Genomic DNA, 18,448 nt, shown 5'->3' on the forward strand with positions numbered 1-18,448 from the left:
GTTACATAAATAAACTAAGTAAAAATGAAAAAATGACTTGTTATTTGAGGAAGGTGGAAAAACCATATGTATAACATGGGAGTAAAGTGCCTTTTCCTCCCTTGAATGATTACTGCCCTCCGCTACGCGTCGGGCAGTAAACTTCATTCTCGGGAGGAAAAGTAGCACTTTCCTCCCTTGTTATACAAATAGCTATTTCGAAATAAGGAATACTTTTCTACAATTAACGTTTACGAAGCTCTTGACAATTTATCGATAGTTTCATAAATAATTATTACTGTTGTTCTGAAGACTAAATGTATCAGCTTTAATGGATTCATTGAGATAATAAGTGCGTTCGCGGGTGCCTGTCGGCGACAAATTAGCAGCAAAACGCATGCGCACTTTAAAATTATATAAATAATATCGGTAATAGATAAATATACAAGGTATATTTACCTATTATAATTTAATAAGTAGTTATTAATATTAATTAAAAGTAAATATACCTTGTTTATTTATCTATTAACGATATTATTTATATTAAATGAGGTTAGAAATTGTCGGCGACAATTTGTCAACTGTACCCGCGAACGCACCTTATGTACCTACGATTTTCAACTAAATAATTTTTTCTATATAAACAAAATTTTAGTCTAACAATGGGCTCTACTTTATCTTCATTGGTCTTCTTCTTCTAATGCCTACTTCACTAATGAAGGTTGGCTATAACCACTGCAAATTAGTTTCATTATTAGCGAATATATTTATGGATTTCTAAAGAAATATTGTTTTCACTCAGTTTTGAAAAAAATGTGAAAGCGTTGAATTATATACGTCCGTCTGTCCGTAAACACAACTCCTCAGTCATTAAACCAGATAGAATGACAAATGAGAGTCGGATGAAAGCTTATAATCCAAGGATGGTACTAAAGGTGAGATATTTGGCAAAGGACTTCCAGTTTTAAAAATGCAATCGGAAATACGGTTTTAAATTCTCCGGAATAGTACAAGCGATATATTATTCGACGCGCCGTAGCAAGAGGAGTCTTCCTTCTTGTAGGTAGGCTTTAAAGACTGTTTCTTCTTCAATATTAGCCTCCTAAATTGTTTAAATTATCGCACCATCTTTTTCTTAGTCTGCAAATACCTCTTCATCCATTTGGTGACTTATCTCGTGCTATTCGTACTATCCTATCCTCTGCCATTCTACTAATGTGTTCGTTCCACTCCAGTTTCCGTTTTGTCACTCATCCATTTAGGTATGTCTTCTACATTGCATGATCTTCTTATGTTTTCGCATCTCTCTCTATCCAATAGACTTTTCCCTGATATTCGTCTAAGTATTTTCATCTCGGTTGTTTCTAGTAGTCGTCTCGTTTTAGATGTGTCAGGTCTTGTTTCTGCCGTGTATGTCAATATAGGTCGAAATGCTGCTTTATAGATTCTTGCTTTTGTGTCTTGTTTTAGGTGTTCGTTCTTCCAGATTGGAAGAGATTAAGAGATCCCAGCGCTTTACTTGCTTTTAAGCTTTGTTGTAGTACTTCCTCTTCAACATCTCCGTAACTGGGTATATCTATTCCCAGATATCTAAACCTTGCTTCCTGCTTTAATATTTTCCCATCAATTTCGATTTTACCTCGTAGTGGGTATTTAGATGTCATACATGTGTTTTTTCTGCTGATATTATCATACATTGATATTGTATTTCTTGGCTGTTGTATTGAAGATGTGTGTTAATCTGGAGATTGTCTTCTGTCTTGGCGATTAATGCGGCGTCGTTTGCATAACCTAATATTTGGAGTTTTTTGTTCCCCATTCTGTAACCATGATCTTTAAATACTGCTTCTATTATTTCGTCCATTATTAGATACATTAAAGAGCAGTGGGCTTAACGGGTTCCCTTGTCTGACTCGGCTTTGTACTGGTATAAACTGTGTTAGTTTTCCATTTATCTTTGCCTGTATTCGATTATGGAAATAGATGTTTTCGATGGTTCGTATAATATTGATTGGCATGTATCTTCTATACAGTAAGTGTAAGACGTCTTCGACTTGGATGCGATCGAAAGCCTTTGTCAGGTAAAACATAGATATGCTGGTTTATTGTACTCGATGGCCTTTTCTGTGATTTGTCTTAGTACGGAAATAAATAGTACAATACTGGCGTCTACGCTACAAACGCATTCAATATGCTAAGGAAAATGTGGTCTTCACATCAGATGACAATTAAAACCGAAAGACTATTCAACAGCAACGTGAAGACTGTATTACTATATGGAGCAGAAACTTGGAAAGTGTCAAGAAAATGTATTGGACAGATGCAGGTATTCATAAATAAATGCCTAAGGAAGATTCTTAACATTTACTGGCCAAACCGTATATCAAACCAAGAGCTATGGACAAGAACTAACCAGAAACCTATGTATATCTAAGATAATATGCAAAAGGAAATGGAGTTGGATGGAGCACACACTAAGGAGACCTGACACAGACATAGCGAGGCAAGCCCTAGAATATACACCACATGGAAAGAGAAGACCAGGTAGACCCGTAGAAATGTGGAAAAGAAGTGTTGAAAAAGAAATTAATGCTATAGGGCTTTTCATTGATTGTCATTTGCTTCGAGCTGCTGTCATATGTTGTTTAATCTGTGTATAATACTAATATACACAGAGATATGTCAACAATAGATCAGGCTAGTCATATGCCACTCAATGCATCGGGGTGTAACGCTGATATCAAGTACGGTGGTCTAGCTATCTTTGTCTGTCGTGCGAGTGTGAGCGTATCTACCAAGAGGTGGGAGTAATGGAACGACAGTTACACACAGGCGGCAGCCATCATATGCTAGAGAGAGAAAGCTGAGCGCCAGTAGAGAGAGAAAGATAGACCACCAACCCGAACTGTTCTGCGTTACTCTATTTTTCGAACTGGCCTAATCTATTCTGTTATATCTATGAATATACACGGATTATACGACATATGACAGAAGCTCGAAACAAATGACTGTGAATGAAAAGCCCTATTGGGAAAACCTGGACAGAAATAAAGATCAGTGCAAAGGATAAGACAGAATGGAGGCAGACAGTTGACGCCCTATGCTCCGCATGGAGTGAAGAGGAATAAGTAATTAAGTAAGTACTGGCGTCTACGCAGGATCTTCCGGATCTGAATCCTTGTGAGAAATCTAAAAAACGAAGTACTGATGTCTTGTCAAGAGCTAATGAGAAAACTAATAAGAGGACTTTTCTATAGAGGAAAAAAATAATAATACATTCGAATTATAAATTATATTTTGAGAATTTCAATTTTACAATACCAATTTTATTTTTTACAGATATATTCCCTACAAGCATTTCAAATTCATCCTTAAAATAAAGTTTAATAGGTACATAAAATGAACTTATAAATTTCTGTTTTGAAAGGGTTGTAGATACCTACTATATACCTACTCAGATCTATACCTACTCAGCATCATATTGAGAAATCACAGAATCGTAAATATACAGTAATGAGCACTCACACTAATAACCGGCAAAATAACGCAAAAGATGGAAAACATATTAACTTGTGAGATAAAGAGATGAAACTGGTAGAAGTGGAACTTATCGTTATAAACGAATAAATTAACATAACCTTGGATAAGAGTTTTAACCTCCATTTTTCACTTTGAGTGATATTGGGCTAGTTTCTGGGTCCGTGTATTTTCATACACCACCACACAAACCCGCCGACACCAATGTAGTTTAGAAATAGCTATCTCTAAACTACAGTGGAACCAGCGGGCTTGTGGGACATGGTATGAAGGTACACAGACCTAGAAACTACCCCAATATCACTCACAGTGAAAAATAGAGTTAGCAGGTTAACACTCTTAGCCGACGATAACATTACATAGTTTCCCACCTTTAGATCTCTGTGACAGGAGTATTTTATAAAATTCTCCTGGCACAGTAACAGTTCTCATACTCATCTGATACGTCTAAAGGTGGGAAACTATGTAATGTAATGTTAATTTATATGTTTATATCGATAATTTCTCTCAGTTTCATCTCTTTTTACTTCAGAATGCATCCCATGTTTCCCATCTTTGGCGTTATATCCCATATTTTGCCAGTTATTAGCATGCTCATCACTGCATATTGGACTTTTTACACATAGTATCTTAGAATCCCTTGGAAGTAAATAATAAATCATATATCTAGTTTTACTTTCATCAATAAATTCATGAAAGTATGACTGATGTTGAAAATTCATTTGACATACTGGCAAATAATTGTAATTCCTTCAGAGGAGGTGTCCCTAGAAAGAATAACATATGTTTTATATTAAAATATATTAAATTCATATTGATTAGCAGAATAAATAGAGTTTTTAGGTTTAATTCTCCTCATTCACATAATTTAATACCAGATAATGTCGCCCTACTTCCATATGCTAATGACCTAGTTTTTTATATAACAGCCTAAACCCCATTTTGGACTCCATTCACATTAACCAATATTATCAGATATTCATGAATAGTGTCACCACAATCTTCTTTAACAACATACTATTCTTTCATAGATCTGGTCGTTATCACAATATAATCCCATATATACCAAAAATTCATGCTCGAGTGAGAAATTGGAAAGCCAAGCAAAGGATAGGAAAGAGTGGAAGCTGATTCTGGAACAGGCCAAGACCCACCATGGGCTGTAGAGCCAATGCTGATACCTAAAAATGAACTCAAATATTTAGTGGTCTTTTTGTCCCGCAATCTTAACTGGAATAAGCATATTGAAAATATAATTGGAAAAACTATTAAAGGCATGGCTGTGCTGCCTAGTAAGACCCATATAGATTTTTGAAGCATCTTTATGAAACCAGCACGTAAACAATTATTATAGATTTAAAAATTAGACTCACTATGGATAGAGTAGTAAGATGATACAACGAATGCAGAGGTAACCGTCTATATTTGTTATCAATGGTTTCTAGGAACATGGTTCTTCAAAACAGATGTCAATGATTTTTAGAGTTTAGATAAAGACGGTTATGTACCAAATTCATGAAAAAAATTTACACTTTCTCAGAATCATCCAACAATTGATTTGAAACATATACTCATACCTTCAATTATATATGTCATAGATTCCCTTAAGGCACTTTGCCACTGGTTGTAACTTCTCAATAGATGTGCCTACAGAATTACAAAATTATCATTCCAGTTTAAGAAAGAACACACCTTCAACTTGAATGTTTAATCTCAAGACATATTTCGTTTATTTTATTTTGCGTTGTTTTGCAACCCGCTTTTCAGTATTTCTGCAAAGGCCTGCTCCTCAAGATGCATATTTAAAAGTTAATTGAGTTAAAACAACATTGAGGACTGTTCATAGAAAGTTTATCACATTGAATATTGAACAATTTCTTTTCATTCTGCAAACCTAAAACGACAGCACATCAAAAATGATGTCAATGATATTAAATAGAATTTACGTTCTTACCGATTTTCATCCATGGGCAACAGGAAGAAACTCAAATTTTTATGGTGCCTGGAATTTTGCCACATAAATAAACACACACATTGCCTTTGGGTTAAATTCATCATAATCCCAATTCAAAATCACCAACCTTCTTAGAAAACTGGAGAAATACCACAGTAATGCACATTAAATTCGAAGTAAACCAACTTAACAATTGCAAAATATGAGAAAACAATAATAAATAACTCTAAATAAACAACTGTTTGTTTATAAGGTTATGTTTGGAATAAACATACATAAATAAACCAGATCTACTCACTGTTGCCAAATGTCACCAATTTAGATAGTTACTTGTGATTAATTGTTTGAATACATTCAATCAATAATTAGAAAGTATTATTTTTCAAATTTTATACAAGTGTGTACGTAAAGGATTTTACCATTTATGAATTTAATTTTCAGCTTTTTGAAAAAAATCGATAATCATAATTATTTTATTATAATTTTGGAATATTCTTTATCGGAATATTTTAAATCTTGCAACAGCAACATTTTCCTCATAGTCTACTGCGCAGTCTGCTAGGAGTTTCTGCAAGCGCAGGAACCGCATAAAAACTAGAGTGAACTAACTGTTTCGTATAAGCAAAAAAACTGTGGTGTAGCCGGTAGCTGCTGTGAAAAATTCGGCTGTCCCAAGTAGAAACACTGTAAGCGCCAATTCGAAAAATGTTCACCAGAGTAGAAAACGTAAAGGACTCAACTTTTCAAATTTCTATTTTGTTTGAAATAAAAGTGAACTACTGAAAAAATACTCCTGTTTTTCAGTAAATATTTTTATGTCTGAATTTTATTTCCTGACTAGGTTTTGAACACATACAGTGTTTTTATTTGGGAAACTTGAAAATATAATATAAAATTTCCCACTTTTTAAAGACATCATGTACCACAAATGAACTTTATTCAAGTTCCTTTAACAAATATATAACAAATTGCAACAATTTAATGGTCAGTGTCTGGGTCATGTGATCGCTGTCATCCAGGGTTATGGAAATGCTTGTCCACTAGTGTCTCTGAGACTGACCAATTACGGAAAAACGATCATCCGTTTTCAGGCATCAAAGAAATAAGTTTCTCTATTATTTCTGTATAGGTACATATTTATACAAATTATATTAAATTCTCTATATAAGCAAATTATATTATGCAGTTTTTAATAAAAATTTTTCGTTTATTGTTATAACTTTGTATGTAGTTTTTTTTATTAATTTGGGCTATTATAAAGTTATCTTACTCAAAATTAAGCCGACTTACAAGTGAAAAATCGGCTAAATTCTGTAATTTTGCAATGTTTTTGCAGCATCTGTGTTTCTAATTATTGGTCAAGGTTTACCAAACATTATTTTGTAGATTTTTTAAGAACAAAATTTATTTTGTAAAGACTATTTATATTTGTTAGTTTACGAATTATAATAACTTAAACAATTAAATTGTTTACAATAAATTCTCGTCACTTCCGGCGCAAAAGAAAGTTATAAATTCGAATTCAGCAGGTCAAAATATTATTCGATTTTTATTCATATTTGATAATTAATAGGTAATACCCAGTTTAATTTTAAAAATATATTTTAAATAATTAATACAATAAACTTAAATATTTTATACACGATATATTTCTACTGCGCTTATCAGAATAACCATCAATAACTAACAAACAACTAAAAATTGCCTTGGAAATATCAATGGTCTTGGCGAATGTAAAATGTAAATCATGCGATTCCCACGGTAAATCACTGTAAATCCCAAAAACCAAATAAAAACACTGTATATCCCGTATTAACAGTGTTTATACTTGGGGATATGGATATAATGTGTTTTAAATTGGTGAAGTGAAGATGGAATGTGATATAATGTGTTTCATAGCAATGTTAAATTGGGGTTCTACTAATTTTTAATTTTTTTCTTCCTTGGTAAATGGTAGATAACAAAACCCTAAATCCAAAAATGCAATAAAAGTGATTTTGAAAAAAATGGATATACAGTGTTTCTACTTGGGGCAGCCGAATTTGTTGAATTTGTTTGCTATCAAGTTTGTACCAATGAGATATGATGTCATTAAATCTATGACGTGCACGTAGTTAAATGAGAGATGCACTATATTAACAAATAAAGTCATATATCGAGCAATGAGTTCTACAACACTAATTTTATTTTAGCAAATACTGTGTGATACAAGGTGTTTAAGTATATCTTAATTTTTGTTTCAGGTGAAGCAATTGACCGGGGAGAAGCATTCGGTCGTATTGCTTTTTCGATTCCACATGCAGAACAAGAACCCCTCTCCACGAAAATTAATGAAAACAATTGCAAAGTTCTAACACCTCTTACAGTTCTACCAACTCCTGGTAAAGCAGATGTTCGTGTTTTAATTTTAGCTGACCCTGACGGTCATGAAATTTGCTTTGTCGATGATGAAGGATACAGGCAACTTTCCCAGCCAGATTATAGGAGTGAAAGAGTACTTAATGTTCAGATGAGGAAAGATAATTATGATACATCAAGCTAATGTTGTCATAAGCAGAAATACATTCGCAAGATATCTCTATATTCTATATATTTTACTCAGGTTAAAACATATTTCAATATACACTTTATTATGTTAGGCTTTGTTTTACTTTCATGTTATGAAATCAACCCGTGATCATATTATTTTGCCTACTACACCTTATGCAGTAAAATTTCAAAGGGGAACGTTCAAGTATTACGTAACGCGATTTTTGAAGATTTTTAACCCCCCCCCCCCCCCTACGTAACGCAATCTTATGGAAATTTAACTATTGCGTAACGCAATTTTTGAAGATTTTTGACCTGGGGGGGGGGTCAAAGTCACTTGCTTCTCGTCTATTGTCCAATTAAGACATTTCAACTGTCTGTCTGGTCGACTCTTCTCTATGTAGTTGAGACGTGGACCATTAAAATATCAACCGTAAATAAATTGGAGGCCCTTGAAATGTGGATATACCGGAAAATTTCATGGACATCGCATACCTCGAACGACGAAGTGCTGCATAGAATAGACAAGGAAAGAGAACTTTTCAACACAGTGAAAAGTTAGAAAAACATCATACTTAGGCCATATACTGAGAAATACTAAGTACCAATATGCTCAACTAATAGTGAAATGAAAGATCGAGGAAAAAGAGGAGTAGGAAGGAAAATACAGTATGCGCCAAAACAAACGACACGGAAAACTAAAGTTTTATTAAACATGAAAAATTAAATAACATTTCAAATAATGCGAATTTTAAGTTTTGCTTCTATACAAAATGTGCTCACGATTGCGTTCCAAGCAGTACTCATAACGCTTAACAAGATTGCTTGGCATGTTATTAAAAATAGGCTGCTGTATTCTTCTGAAAAAGGTCAAAATTTTTTCACGGAGATAGTTCATCAATAGGGAACATCCATAAACTACGTCGTTGAAAAGGTTGAGGGGGTCTTTGCTTATTACGACGGTACACGACAGGGGGGAGGGGGCCATGAGTGCACATCCGACGTCGTTTGATGTTCACGAATATAAAAAATATACCCTATTTTAGAATTAAAAAAAATTAGTAGGTATATTACTTTTATCGCATACTTTCCATTTCGTTTTTAACACTCACAGCCTTAATAATATTGCTAGCAGTTTTGTACAGAATAACAAACAATAATACATTGTTCTATGCATTTAAACAAACGCTTCTATACAGAACAACGTCTGGAAACAATAAATATTAAACTGTTCATTTATTTACTGAATACTCTGTGTGAAACAATTCTACAAGAATGAATAGAAATAAAATATTCTATTTTATTTAGTTAGTACATTGTATTTATACTTAATAAAAGAAATGTTATTGAAATCAAAACAAAATAAGTATCAAGATTTATATGATGCAGTTAAGAATGCATAGGAACTCCGATAAAAGTATTGTCTTTTGTCCCAATAAAGCTAATTAGTTGTACAGTGAATTGAGAGAAAAAAGTACGCGGATATTAATGAGCTACATAGTAATACTGATTTGGATACATTCGTAAATAAACTTTGATAGCTAACTTTAAAAATTCCAGAAATAACATGGAATTTAAAAAAAATCACTAAAAAGGGGGGTCATGAGTTGCAATTGCGACGTCGGTATGAGGCGAGGGGGGTCAACTGTAAACGACGCTTTACGACGGAAGGGGGGTATTAAAAAGTCCAAAATTTTTACGACGTAGTTTATGGATGTTCCCTAATAGTTGCCGGTGGGTTTTCTGTAAAAACGGCTTGTTTCAGCATACCCCATACGTAAGCATCAAGAGTTGTTAGATCAGGTGAATGAGAAGGGTAAGGAAAATTCGTGTTACGGGAAATTAAGCGGTCTTCAAAATTTTCTCGAATCAGATCTAAGGATGCTCTCGTAGTATGACAAGTAGCCTCATCTTGTTGGAACCATTGGGTATTTAACTGTATGTTTCTGGCACGACAGAATTGTCTGAGATCAATAAAAATGGTGTCAAAATTTGTTCTCTATATCGCACTTGACTTAGTGTAACGGGTCTTCTACGCTCGTCTTCCACTAAGTAAGGGCCCAATAATCCATTACCTGACACTGCGCACCAAATCGTTACGCAGTCACTATGAAGAGGTTTCTCTACGATGATGTCTGGGTCGTTCAAAACCAAGAAAACGATTTGTCTGTCGATTGATAAATCCATTCAGATGGATGTGACATTCGTCTGTAAACCACACATTACATTAGAAAAAAATAGGGGTTGTTCATAAACCATTGCCAAGACTGAAGCACAATAAACAACTCTTGATGTCTTGTCTTGTCAAGTGTTGCCCAATCTGTATTTTATAGGGAAAACCACCAATCTTCTTAAACATTCTTCGGGTAGACGTTTCACTCAACTTCATTTTTAGAGATGTTCTGCGGAGACTTCCTTTTGGTGATTCTAACACCTGCTGAAATCGCCTTCCTTGATTTGCATTTGTTGTCACGGTAACTGGACGACCAGTACAGCTTTTGCGTTGAGTTAGAACGCTTCCTGTTCGTCGAAATTTTGCAACGACTCTTAACAAGTCCTTATTAGTCGGTGCAGGCTTCTGAAATTCTTCCCGAAATTGATTGGCAACCATTAACAAACTAGGTCCATTTGATAATACTCAGTAATAAATATTTTTTCTTGCGTTGTAAGCACCATTTCGAATCTTTTTGACAGTTTGTTACAATAAACAATGTTTAAAAATACCATGACAACTATTGTCACTTGTTTCATATGACTCGATTATATTTCACAGGCTTCCTGATTTCAGTGTCCTTTGTTTTGGCGCATACCGTACTATCGTGCCTAAGAAACATCCAACAAATCATCTCGTATTTTTAAAGCCCATTTCATAGAAATTTACCTGTTAATAACGGCCAATATATGTTGATATATTTCAGTAGTTTTTCAGTAGGTCAGTAATTGGAGTTAAAATCAGTAGGTTTACTGAAAAATCAGTAGACCTGCTAACCCTGAACATTATAACCATTAACTGTTTAAGCTTCTCCCATTTTTGTGACGTCAGACTTGGGCTATCTGAAATGAAAACGACGTAATTTTCAAACACGGGTATATCTTCAACCAAAAACTGACGTTTCCTCGACGTTATTGACGTCACTTGGTTGCCTCGGAATGAACAGGGCTCGATTTTGAACAGCTGAAGACAGAGAAGAGTTGGCATTTGTAGTAGCCAACCTCCATTGAGAAAACGGCACTTTAAGAAGAAGACATGTCAACATACAGTCAATACCATAGGTGCCCATGCCCATGGACAGGGGGCCGTGGCCCCACTAGCTTTTCGGGTGCTCTAAACTATATATTGCCATCCAAAGTATACAAATTGTAATGTGCAAAATCTTTACGTCTGGACCCTCCCTAAAATTTTTTATATGGGCGCCCGTGCTAGTAATCCGCTAGGTAGGTGGCGATATCAGCGAGCGAAGCTCATAGCGAATACTGAACCATGTATAAGACGGGTCGCCCCCCAAAATCGATACTGTCATTCATCATCATCCAGCCCTTTGCGTCCACTGCTGGACATATGCCTCTCTCATTTTTGTCCATTGTGCTCTATTTTGAGCACTTTGCATCCAATTTCTTGACATTTTCTTGAGATAGTCAGTTCGACGAGTAGGTAGTCTTCCTCTACTTCTTTTGCTAATCTCGGCCTCCACTCAAGCAATCTCTTCGTCTACCTCCCATCACTGATTCGGGCGACGTGTCCGGCCCAGTTCCATTTCAGGGTGGCAATTCGGGAAATTACATCGATAACTCCTGTTCTTCGTCTTAAGTCTTCATTTCTAACTCGGTCACGAAGCCATATACTCAGCATTGACCTTTCCATTTTCGTCTGAGCTATTTGCAACATTTTAGAAGTTGTAGCTGTCAATGCCAAAGTTTCGACACCATAAGTCATCACAGGCAACACACATTGGTCAAATATTTTACGTTTTAAAGAAATTGGTATATCGCTTTTAAAGATGTCTTTGAGTTTTCCATAGGCTGCCCATGTTAGGTTTATTCTTCTTCGTAGTTCGCATGTTTGGTTGTCTCTTGTGATCTTTATTTTGTGTCCAAGGTATATGTATTTTTCCACTAGCTCTACTTCGTTGTCTCCAATATTGATATTTCCGCTAGGTACTAGGTTTGTCATGAATTTTGTTTTGTCATTGACCACGCAACTTTGAGACGAGAATTATAAAAAAATATGCATTGAAATCCAGATCGCATAATTTTTTGAGCATTATAAAGTGAGTACAAAGACATACATAATTTTTTTTTGTAATCCATGCATAATAATAATTGTAGACTATTATCGATTAGGTATAGTCAGTATTTTGGGTCGCGCCCGTATAAGACATTGCTACAATTAAGATAAGCCCAGGCGCACATAGGCAGCGGTCAGATGTTTCGAGTTCTACGTTCTTTTAGTTAGGTACGTACTTACATCCTAATCTAGTAATACACTACCGGCAATCAGACCGCGGTGGATAGTGAGAACTCTTGCGGTCTAACGTTCTATTCACAGAAAGACAAAGAATGCGAAAACAAAACAAAAATTTGATATAGTTCTAGAAATACGATTATTAGGATATATCAGTAAATTACGTCATAGAGAAGAAGGAGGGGTCAGTTTGCTTCTTACGATGGTATAAGACCGGAGAAAGGGGGAGCATGATCGCATATACGACGTCCTTTGGCGTACTTCAATTTATCGCTATTTTCTCTATAAATATAATTATTTTATCAAAAATGAATAACTATTTTCAATTTCGTTGCAACACGAAACTACAGCCGCATCATTATTCCAGTTCAATCAGAGAGTGTAGCAAGCACCTCTACCGGTTTCGAAACTTATTAGTCTCTCATCGGGAGGCACATATGCTGCTCTCTCTGACCCAATTAGGACAAACCCCGACGTGCAGTCACGGATTGCAACGAACGAAATGGCAGGGATGCTCTAGCGGGAACTGCTAGTAAAAAACTAAGTTTTCAAGCTAATAGGACATAACACAACACCAAAAAATGTTGTTCCACATCCTACCAGACTGAAAACAATGGGAACCTTCTCTAGTAACACCTCCGAGGCTTCTACAATTTGCAAACCATAACGGATGCTGAGACTAATGAAGATGAGGGAATTTGACAATTTATAATTCACGTCCCATCTGCTCAGCGCGGTAAAGTTCCAACGAGAATGGTTCCCTCCGTACTCCAATCAGAGTAAACATGTCAATCAAAAATGAATAACTATTTTCAATTTCGTTGCAACACGAAATTACAGAGACATCATTATTCCAGTTCAATCAAAGAGTGCAGCAAGCACCTCTACCGGTTTCGAAACTTATTAGTCTCTCATCAGGAGGCACATATGCTGCTCTCTCTGACCCAACTAGGACAAACCCCGGCGTGCAGTCACAGATTGTAACGAACGAAATGGCAGGGATGTTCTAGCGGCAACTGCTAGCAAAAAACTAATAATAATTTTTTTACTTTTACTAATTTCTTCCATAGGGCAGCATTATTCAATGTCTCACATGATCATATCGTCGGTTCGGAATAAGAATGACGTAACTGCAAATTTTGTCAATTCCTGTTTATTGCGTAATTGACTTCTAAAATACTGTGTAAAGATGATACAAACAGGGCCCCCGCTACCATATGTGCAAAGTGTGCAATGCACACGGGAGCCATCCTTTAGGGGCGCCAAAAAGCAGGGTAAAAAATTTAAAAAAAAATTTAAATTTAAAAGCAGGGTAAAATACGAACGAACTTGCATTTTATATTTCATGGAAGGCATTGAATATGCCGCTACATATTCAATCCCAATCAATAAGCCTTTCAAAAAAGCTAAACTGCCACCCTCGCCTAGGTGGGGTAGTGTCTGTGATAAAGTCGTTTTATATAGAAAAGAAGCATTAAAAAAATATATCAACAACAGTAGTATGGAAAATTATATACATGTTAAAGAAAAAATGGCAGCAGCAAAAAAAAATTTTAAAGAACAAGGCTAAGGAGTACTGGGTTAACTACTGCGCTAAACTTAACAAAAATACTCCGTCTAAGGAAATATGGCAACAGGCAAAAAAGATGCAAAGAATTCCTTCACCTTCCCCTAAATGTACTAACTTTGAATGGATAGACACTTTTTTGCAAAATATCACCCCATGTTCAACAGATCAGGAAGTAAAGGATTTAGTAGATAATGCTGATGTTCAAAATGATATATTTAATTATCCTTTGAAATTTACGGAACTACAATTTGCATTAAAAAAACCAAGAATACAGCTCCAGGTATGGATCAAGTTACATACGATATGATATGGAATTTACCAACTGTCGGTAAATTATTTCTTTTAGAAATTTTTAATGATATTTGGTTATACAACGCAGTCATTGAGGAATGGAAAAAGGTTGTAGTTGTACCAATCCCCAAACCACATAAAAATCCCAACCTTTTGAGACGTTTTTTAGAGACGTTATCTTGTAGTCAAAACCAGAAGTAACTTTTGAGATGTTAGGAGAGACTTTGCTTTCCATGGATGCAATATCACCTGAAACTTTCGGCCGCGGAAGAAACTTTTATTTTCTAACGATGTAATGTCACCAGAAACTTTGTTTTCTAACGATGTAGTGTCTTTCGAAATTGAAGACATCAAAGCAGCATGCTTCTTGTCCTCAAACATATAGGTTTCTGGATCATGACCTTCTTCTTGCAGTGTGTTCTTCAGACGTTCGACTAAATCAGCCTTTTTTCCAGCAGAGTCTAATTCGCGATCTTTCAACTCTTTTCTTAACTCCGTAAGACGCAAGTCACTAATTTTCGGCTTATAGTGTGAAGACATGATCACACAATTTAGTTAATGCTAATTTATGATATTATTTTTATATTTACGAATCCCAGTTTTCTGACACCATTTGTGACGCGCGAGTGATTTTACTAATTTGACTTTTTTTCTGATTATTATTTTCTAGGCACTAATATTTATTTTGAAATGACTTGCATCTATTTTTTTAAACACTAACTATTATTTATTTAAATAAAGAGAGACTTGCTTCGTACTATTTTATTTACAACACTTATTTAAATTATCAATACTAATATTTACTTATTTATCTACAAAATCTATTATACACAATAATTACATCTATTTTATTTCAATATTACAATAATTTATACTTACGCGACCTCGTTACTTTACATTCTAAAATCGAATAAAAGACAATGATATCTATCACAAACCGAGTTCGTTTTACAATACGCGTCGATCGTTGACTAAATACGTCCCCACCGAAAACGGGAATTTATGTTATTTGTGCTAGCCTTCTCGATTATTTCGGTATACTGGTGAACCTTCGAAGCGATGATCTCACTGCTCGACGGGTCAGGACCGGACACAGTTCGAAATTTCGTAACATTGCCCCCTCCTTAAGACATGGTTTCTCCTGGAACCTTATCGGAACTTAAAATGGGTGCTGGTATCGGCAACTGGACCCTCTTTTACAACTTTAAAGATTTCTTCCACAATATTTCGGACAACCCTCCAATCTAATTGGCGGCATTCTAACTTTGCTCTAACACGTGCTCTCTCATTTGAATTTATGCATCCTATACATCTTGGTAGGTAGGTTGGTCATGGACAGCGTCTTTTGTTACCAGATAGAAAAGGTAACATAATGCTATGATGCATCTTGGAGTTTTAATGCTTTGCCAGAAGCTGGCAGTTGGCATTGAAGTTCTGCAACTCGACCAAACTTCCTTCGAAAGGCGGATGCCAACTCTCGTGAGTCTTTGATACTGGCCGGGATGGTATGGGCCAGTGAATAGTCATCGCGAAGTGCGAGCAGATCTTGCTTTTCTTCAGTGGTAATGTTACGGTTGATGTGATAAATCCGGTCTGTATTAATAATTACCGGTAAATATTAATAGTAACCGTAGCAGCTGGTCAATGTGATTAATAATGCCTTTATAATTAGATTTACCGGTTATTATTAATACTTTCCTAACAATTCTGGTTAATGTAATAAAAACTCATTTTGGGCTTCACTATTGTCTATTTATGAAGTTTGATAATAAAGTTAACACTTAAACAGAATTTTTCAATAAAAAAACTCAACTAGACACCTTATAAGTAAAAAATAACTCATACACACGCATTAGGCTTTAAGTTACTAGACTATAATTACTTGTTTTGATAGGAAAGGCTCTTGTGGCACTTACTACACTAAAATTGCAGTGGCAGAATCCTTGACTGCCTAAATTCGAATATTTACTAACGCGTTCACTGATATAACAGAAATAATAATGGCAGTAATGTTTCGGGTATCGGCCTTAGCTCTATCAACTACTGGAATCCGCACTCTAACACTTTGACATACTTTTTCTACAGGGAGTCTATCATTAGAATGCTTTAACATTTTGTCAGATTCTTTTATAAGTGACTGTTCAGCAAGATCCCGAGTCTCCTGAATTTTCTTTTGAAGTTTTGTCAATTGGAGTGCTATATTCTTCGTCTCCCTCATTTTCTTTAACGCCAATACTGGCATTGTCTTTCTCATTGACAGCAATTATCGCACACGCATTATGTTCAATTGGGCTGTTAGTGTTACCTGTATCTTCAATATTCGCTAACTGTGAATCCTCGGTTGTACTGTTGAGTTCCATATCACCACGGTGCTTTGCTCCATTATCAACGTTATCAGAATGATCTGCTATTATCGCTTCTAAATCTTCTTCTGATTTCGGATAAAGTACCAGAAGGTAAGGATATTTTTAATCCTACTTTAGCCTTATGTATTTAATACATTAAATAGTGTATTTACACAGTGGTCGCTTCCGACCAGGTCTGCGCTATGCGCCGTATTTAGCTCTGGTATGTCGCAGTGACTAATAAACCTCCCTACACTCCGCAAGCTTCTACCCACTTAACGCTATTGAAATTTATCACATTTACCGTTCTAATCCGGGATTTATTAATAATTACCGGTCGATGTGATTAATTCTCGCATAATTATTACTTTTACCTAGCTATTCGGTTTGTATTAATAGTAACCGGTAATTATTAATAATTTCCAATTAATCATAATACTTACCGTAACAGTAACACCATATCTCACTTTACCGGTATACTCCATAGGCCCCCACTCCTCAAACCTGAGGTCAGATACTTCTCGGACTTGGTTTACTTCCACTCCTTCATCTACGTTCTACGTCTACGTCGTAGTCTCCCTCGTACGACGCCACCTGGTTATGGTGGTCTATCATCGGCTTTTCCCTAGGAATCTTGCTCATTCGGTAGATAACGTCATTAATCTTCTTTACAATGGACCTTCTCAGAACTGCTGCAACTTGGGAGACCAACCCGTTCGCTTCTTTGGATTATAAAGCTTAAGCGGTCTATTCTCATGCGTATCTTCCGGAGGGACAGATACTCCGGACATATCCGCATGTGTGTGTATCCATGCGTACGCCGTATGTGTCTTGCTCGCCGTCTGTGGTTCAAGACGACGAGCACAGACAGCGAGGCAGACATATACGCATGCGTGTGAATAGTTTCATGGATTTGTTCGCCGGACGAAGAGTATCTGTTAAATTTGTATCAATTTTCATTCTAACCACGGTAGTAAGCGTGTATTTATATTACATTAAAATGGCATTTGCGGATAATAAAGTATTTTGGGAAAGTTTTATTTTGTTATATAAGTTGAAGCCATGCCTGTGGAATGTAAAAAATATTCTAACAGGCAACTGCGAAACAACGCATATGAAGAATTAGTGGAAAAATGCCAAGAAATTTGCTCAGCTGGTAGCTACAGATATAAAGTACTTAAGAAAGAAAATATATTCCTTGATTTCAACGCGGGAACCAGTACAACTGAGAGATTTGTCCGTGAATGTGTAGCACCATAGCACCAACGAATATGTCTGGAAACACATCTGCCTGTATATGGCTAACAACGGATCTGTCCGTCGGACATATCCGCCGGACAAATAGGCATGTGAATAGGGCCCTTTATATCTCACTGCCAGGCGGGTCAGGATTGAACTCAGTTCAAAATTTCGTAACAGTATCTAGGGTGGCAGTGAATAAAATTATAAGATAGCTAGATATTTATTTATTTATCATAATAGATAATACACAAAACAGAAACATTGCACTCCACACCTGTACAAATTACATAAGAATTGTCAAGGCAAGGAGCGCTGTATAATTATCATAAAGTATTACAAAAATTTTTACAAAAATTAAAAACATGAGACTAAACAAATAAAGAAATAAGCATTGTCAAATTAAATTAATCAGAAACATTCAATATAGAAACAAAAAAAAAAAGAAAAAAATAAAATAAAAATAAAAACACTGGAAGTACAACAAACATTGCCAATTGCTTTCTAGGTCTTAGTTTTAATATAATGGACTAATAATCTCT

At 35.5% G+C, this 18,448-nt stretch overlaps 1 protein-coding gene across 1 annotated transcript in view; it reads left to right on the forward strand.

The window, feature by feature from the left end:
- The window catches only part of LOC126886431 (glyoxalase domain-containing protein 4), a 74,134-nt gene extending 66,026 nt beyond the window's left edge, over positions 1–8,108 (forward strand). The window contains exon 5 of the mRNA XM_050653370.1: positions 7,714–8,108. Within this exon, the coding sequence (XP_050509327.1) occupies positions 7,714–8,012 (299 nt within the window). The 3' untranslated portion in view covers positions 8,013–8,108. The remainder of the gene's footprint in view (positions 1–7,713) is intronic.
- Positions 8,109–18,448: the final 10,340 nt, after the last annotated feature.

Source organism: Diabrotica virgifera, chromosome 6, assembly GCF_917563875.1.
Source record: "Diabrotica virgifera virgifera chromosome 6, PGI_DIABVI_V3a".
Classification (NCBI taxonomy): Eukaryota; Metazoa; Arthropoda; class Insecta; order Coleoptera; family Chrysomelidae; genus Diabrotica; species Diabrotica virgifera.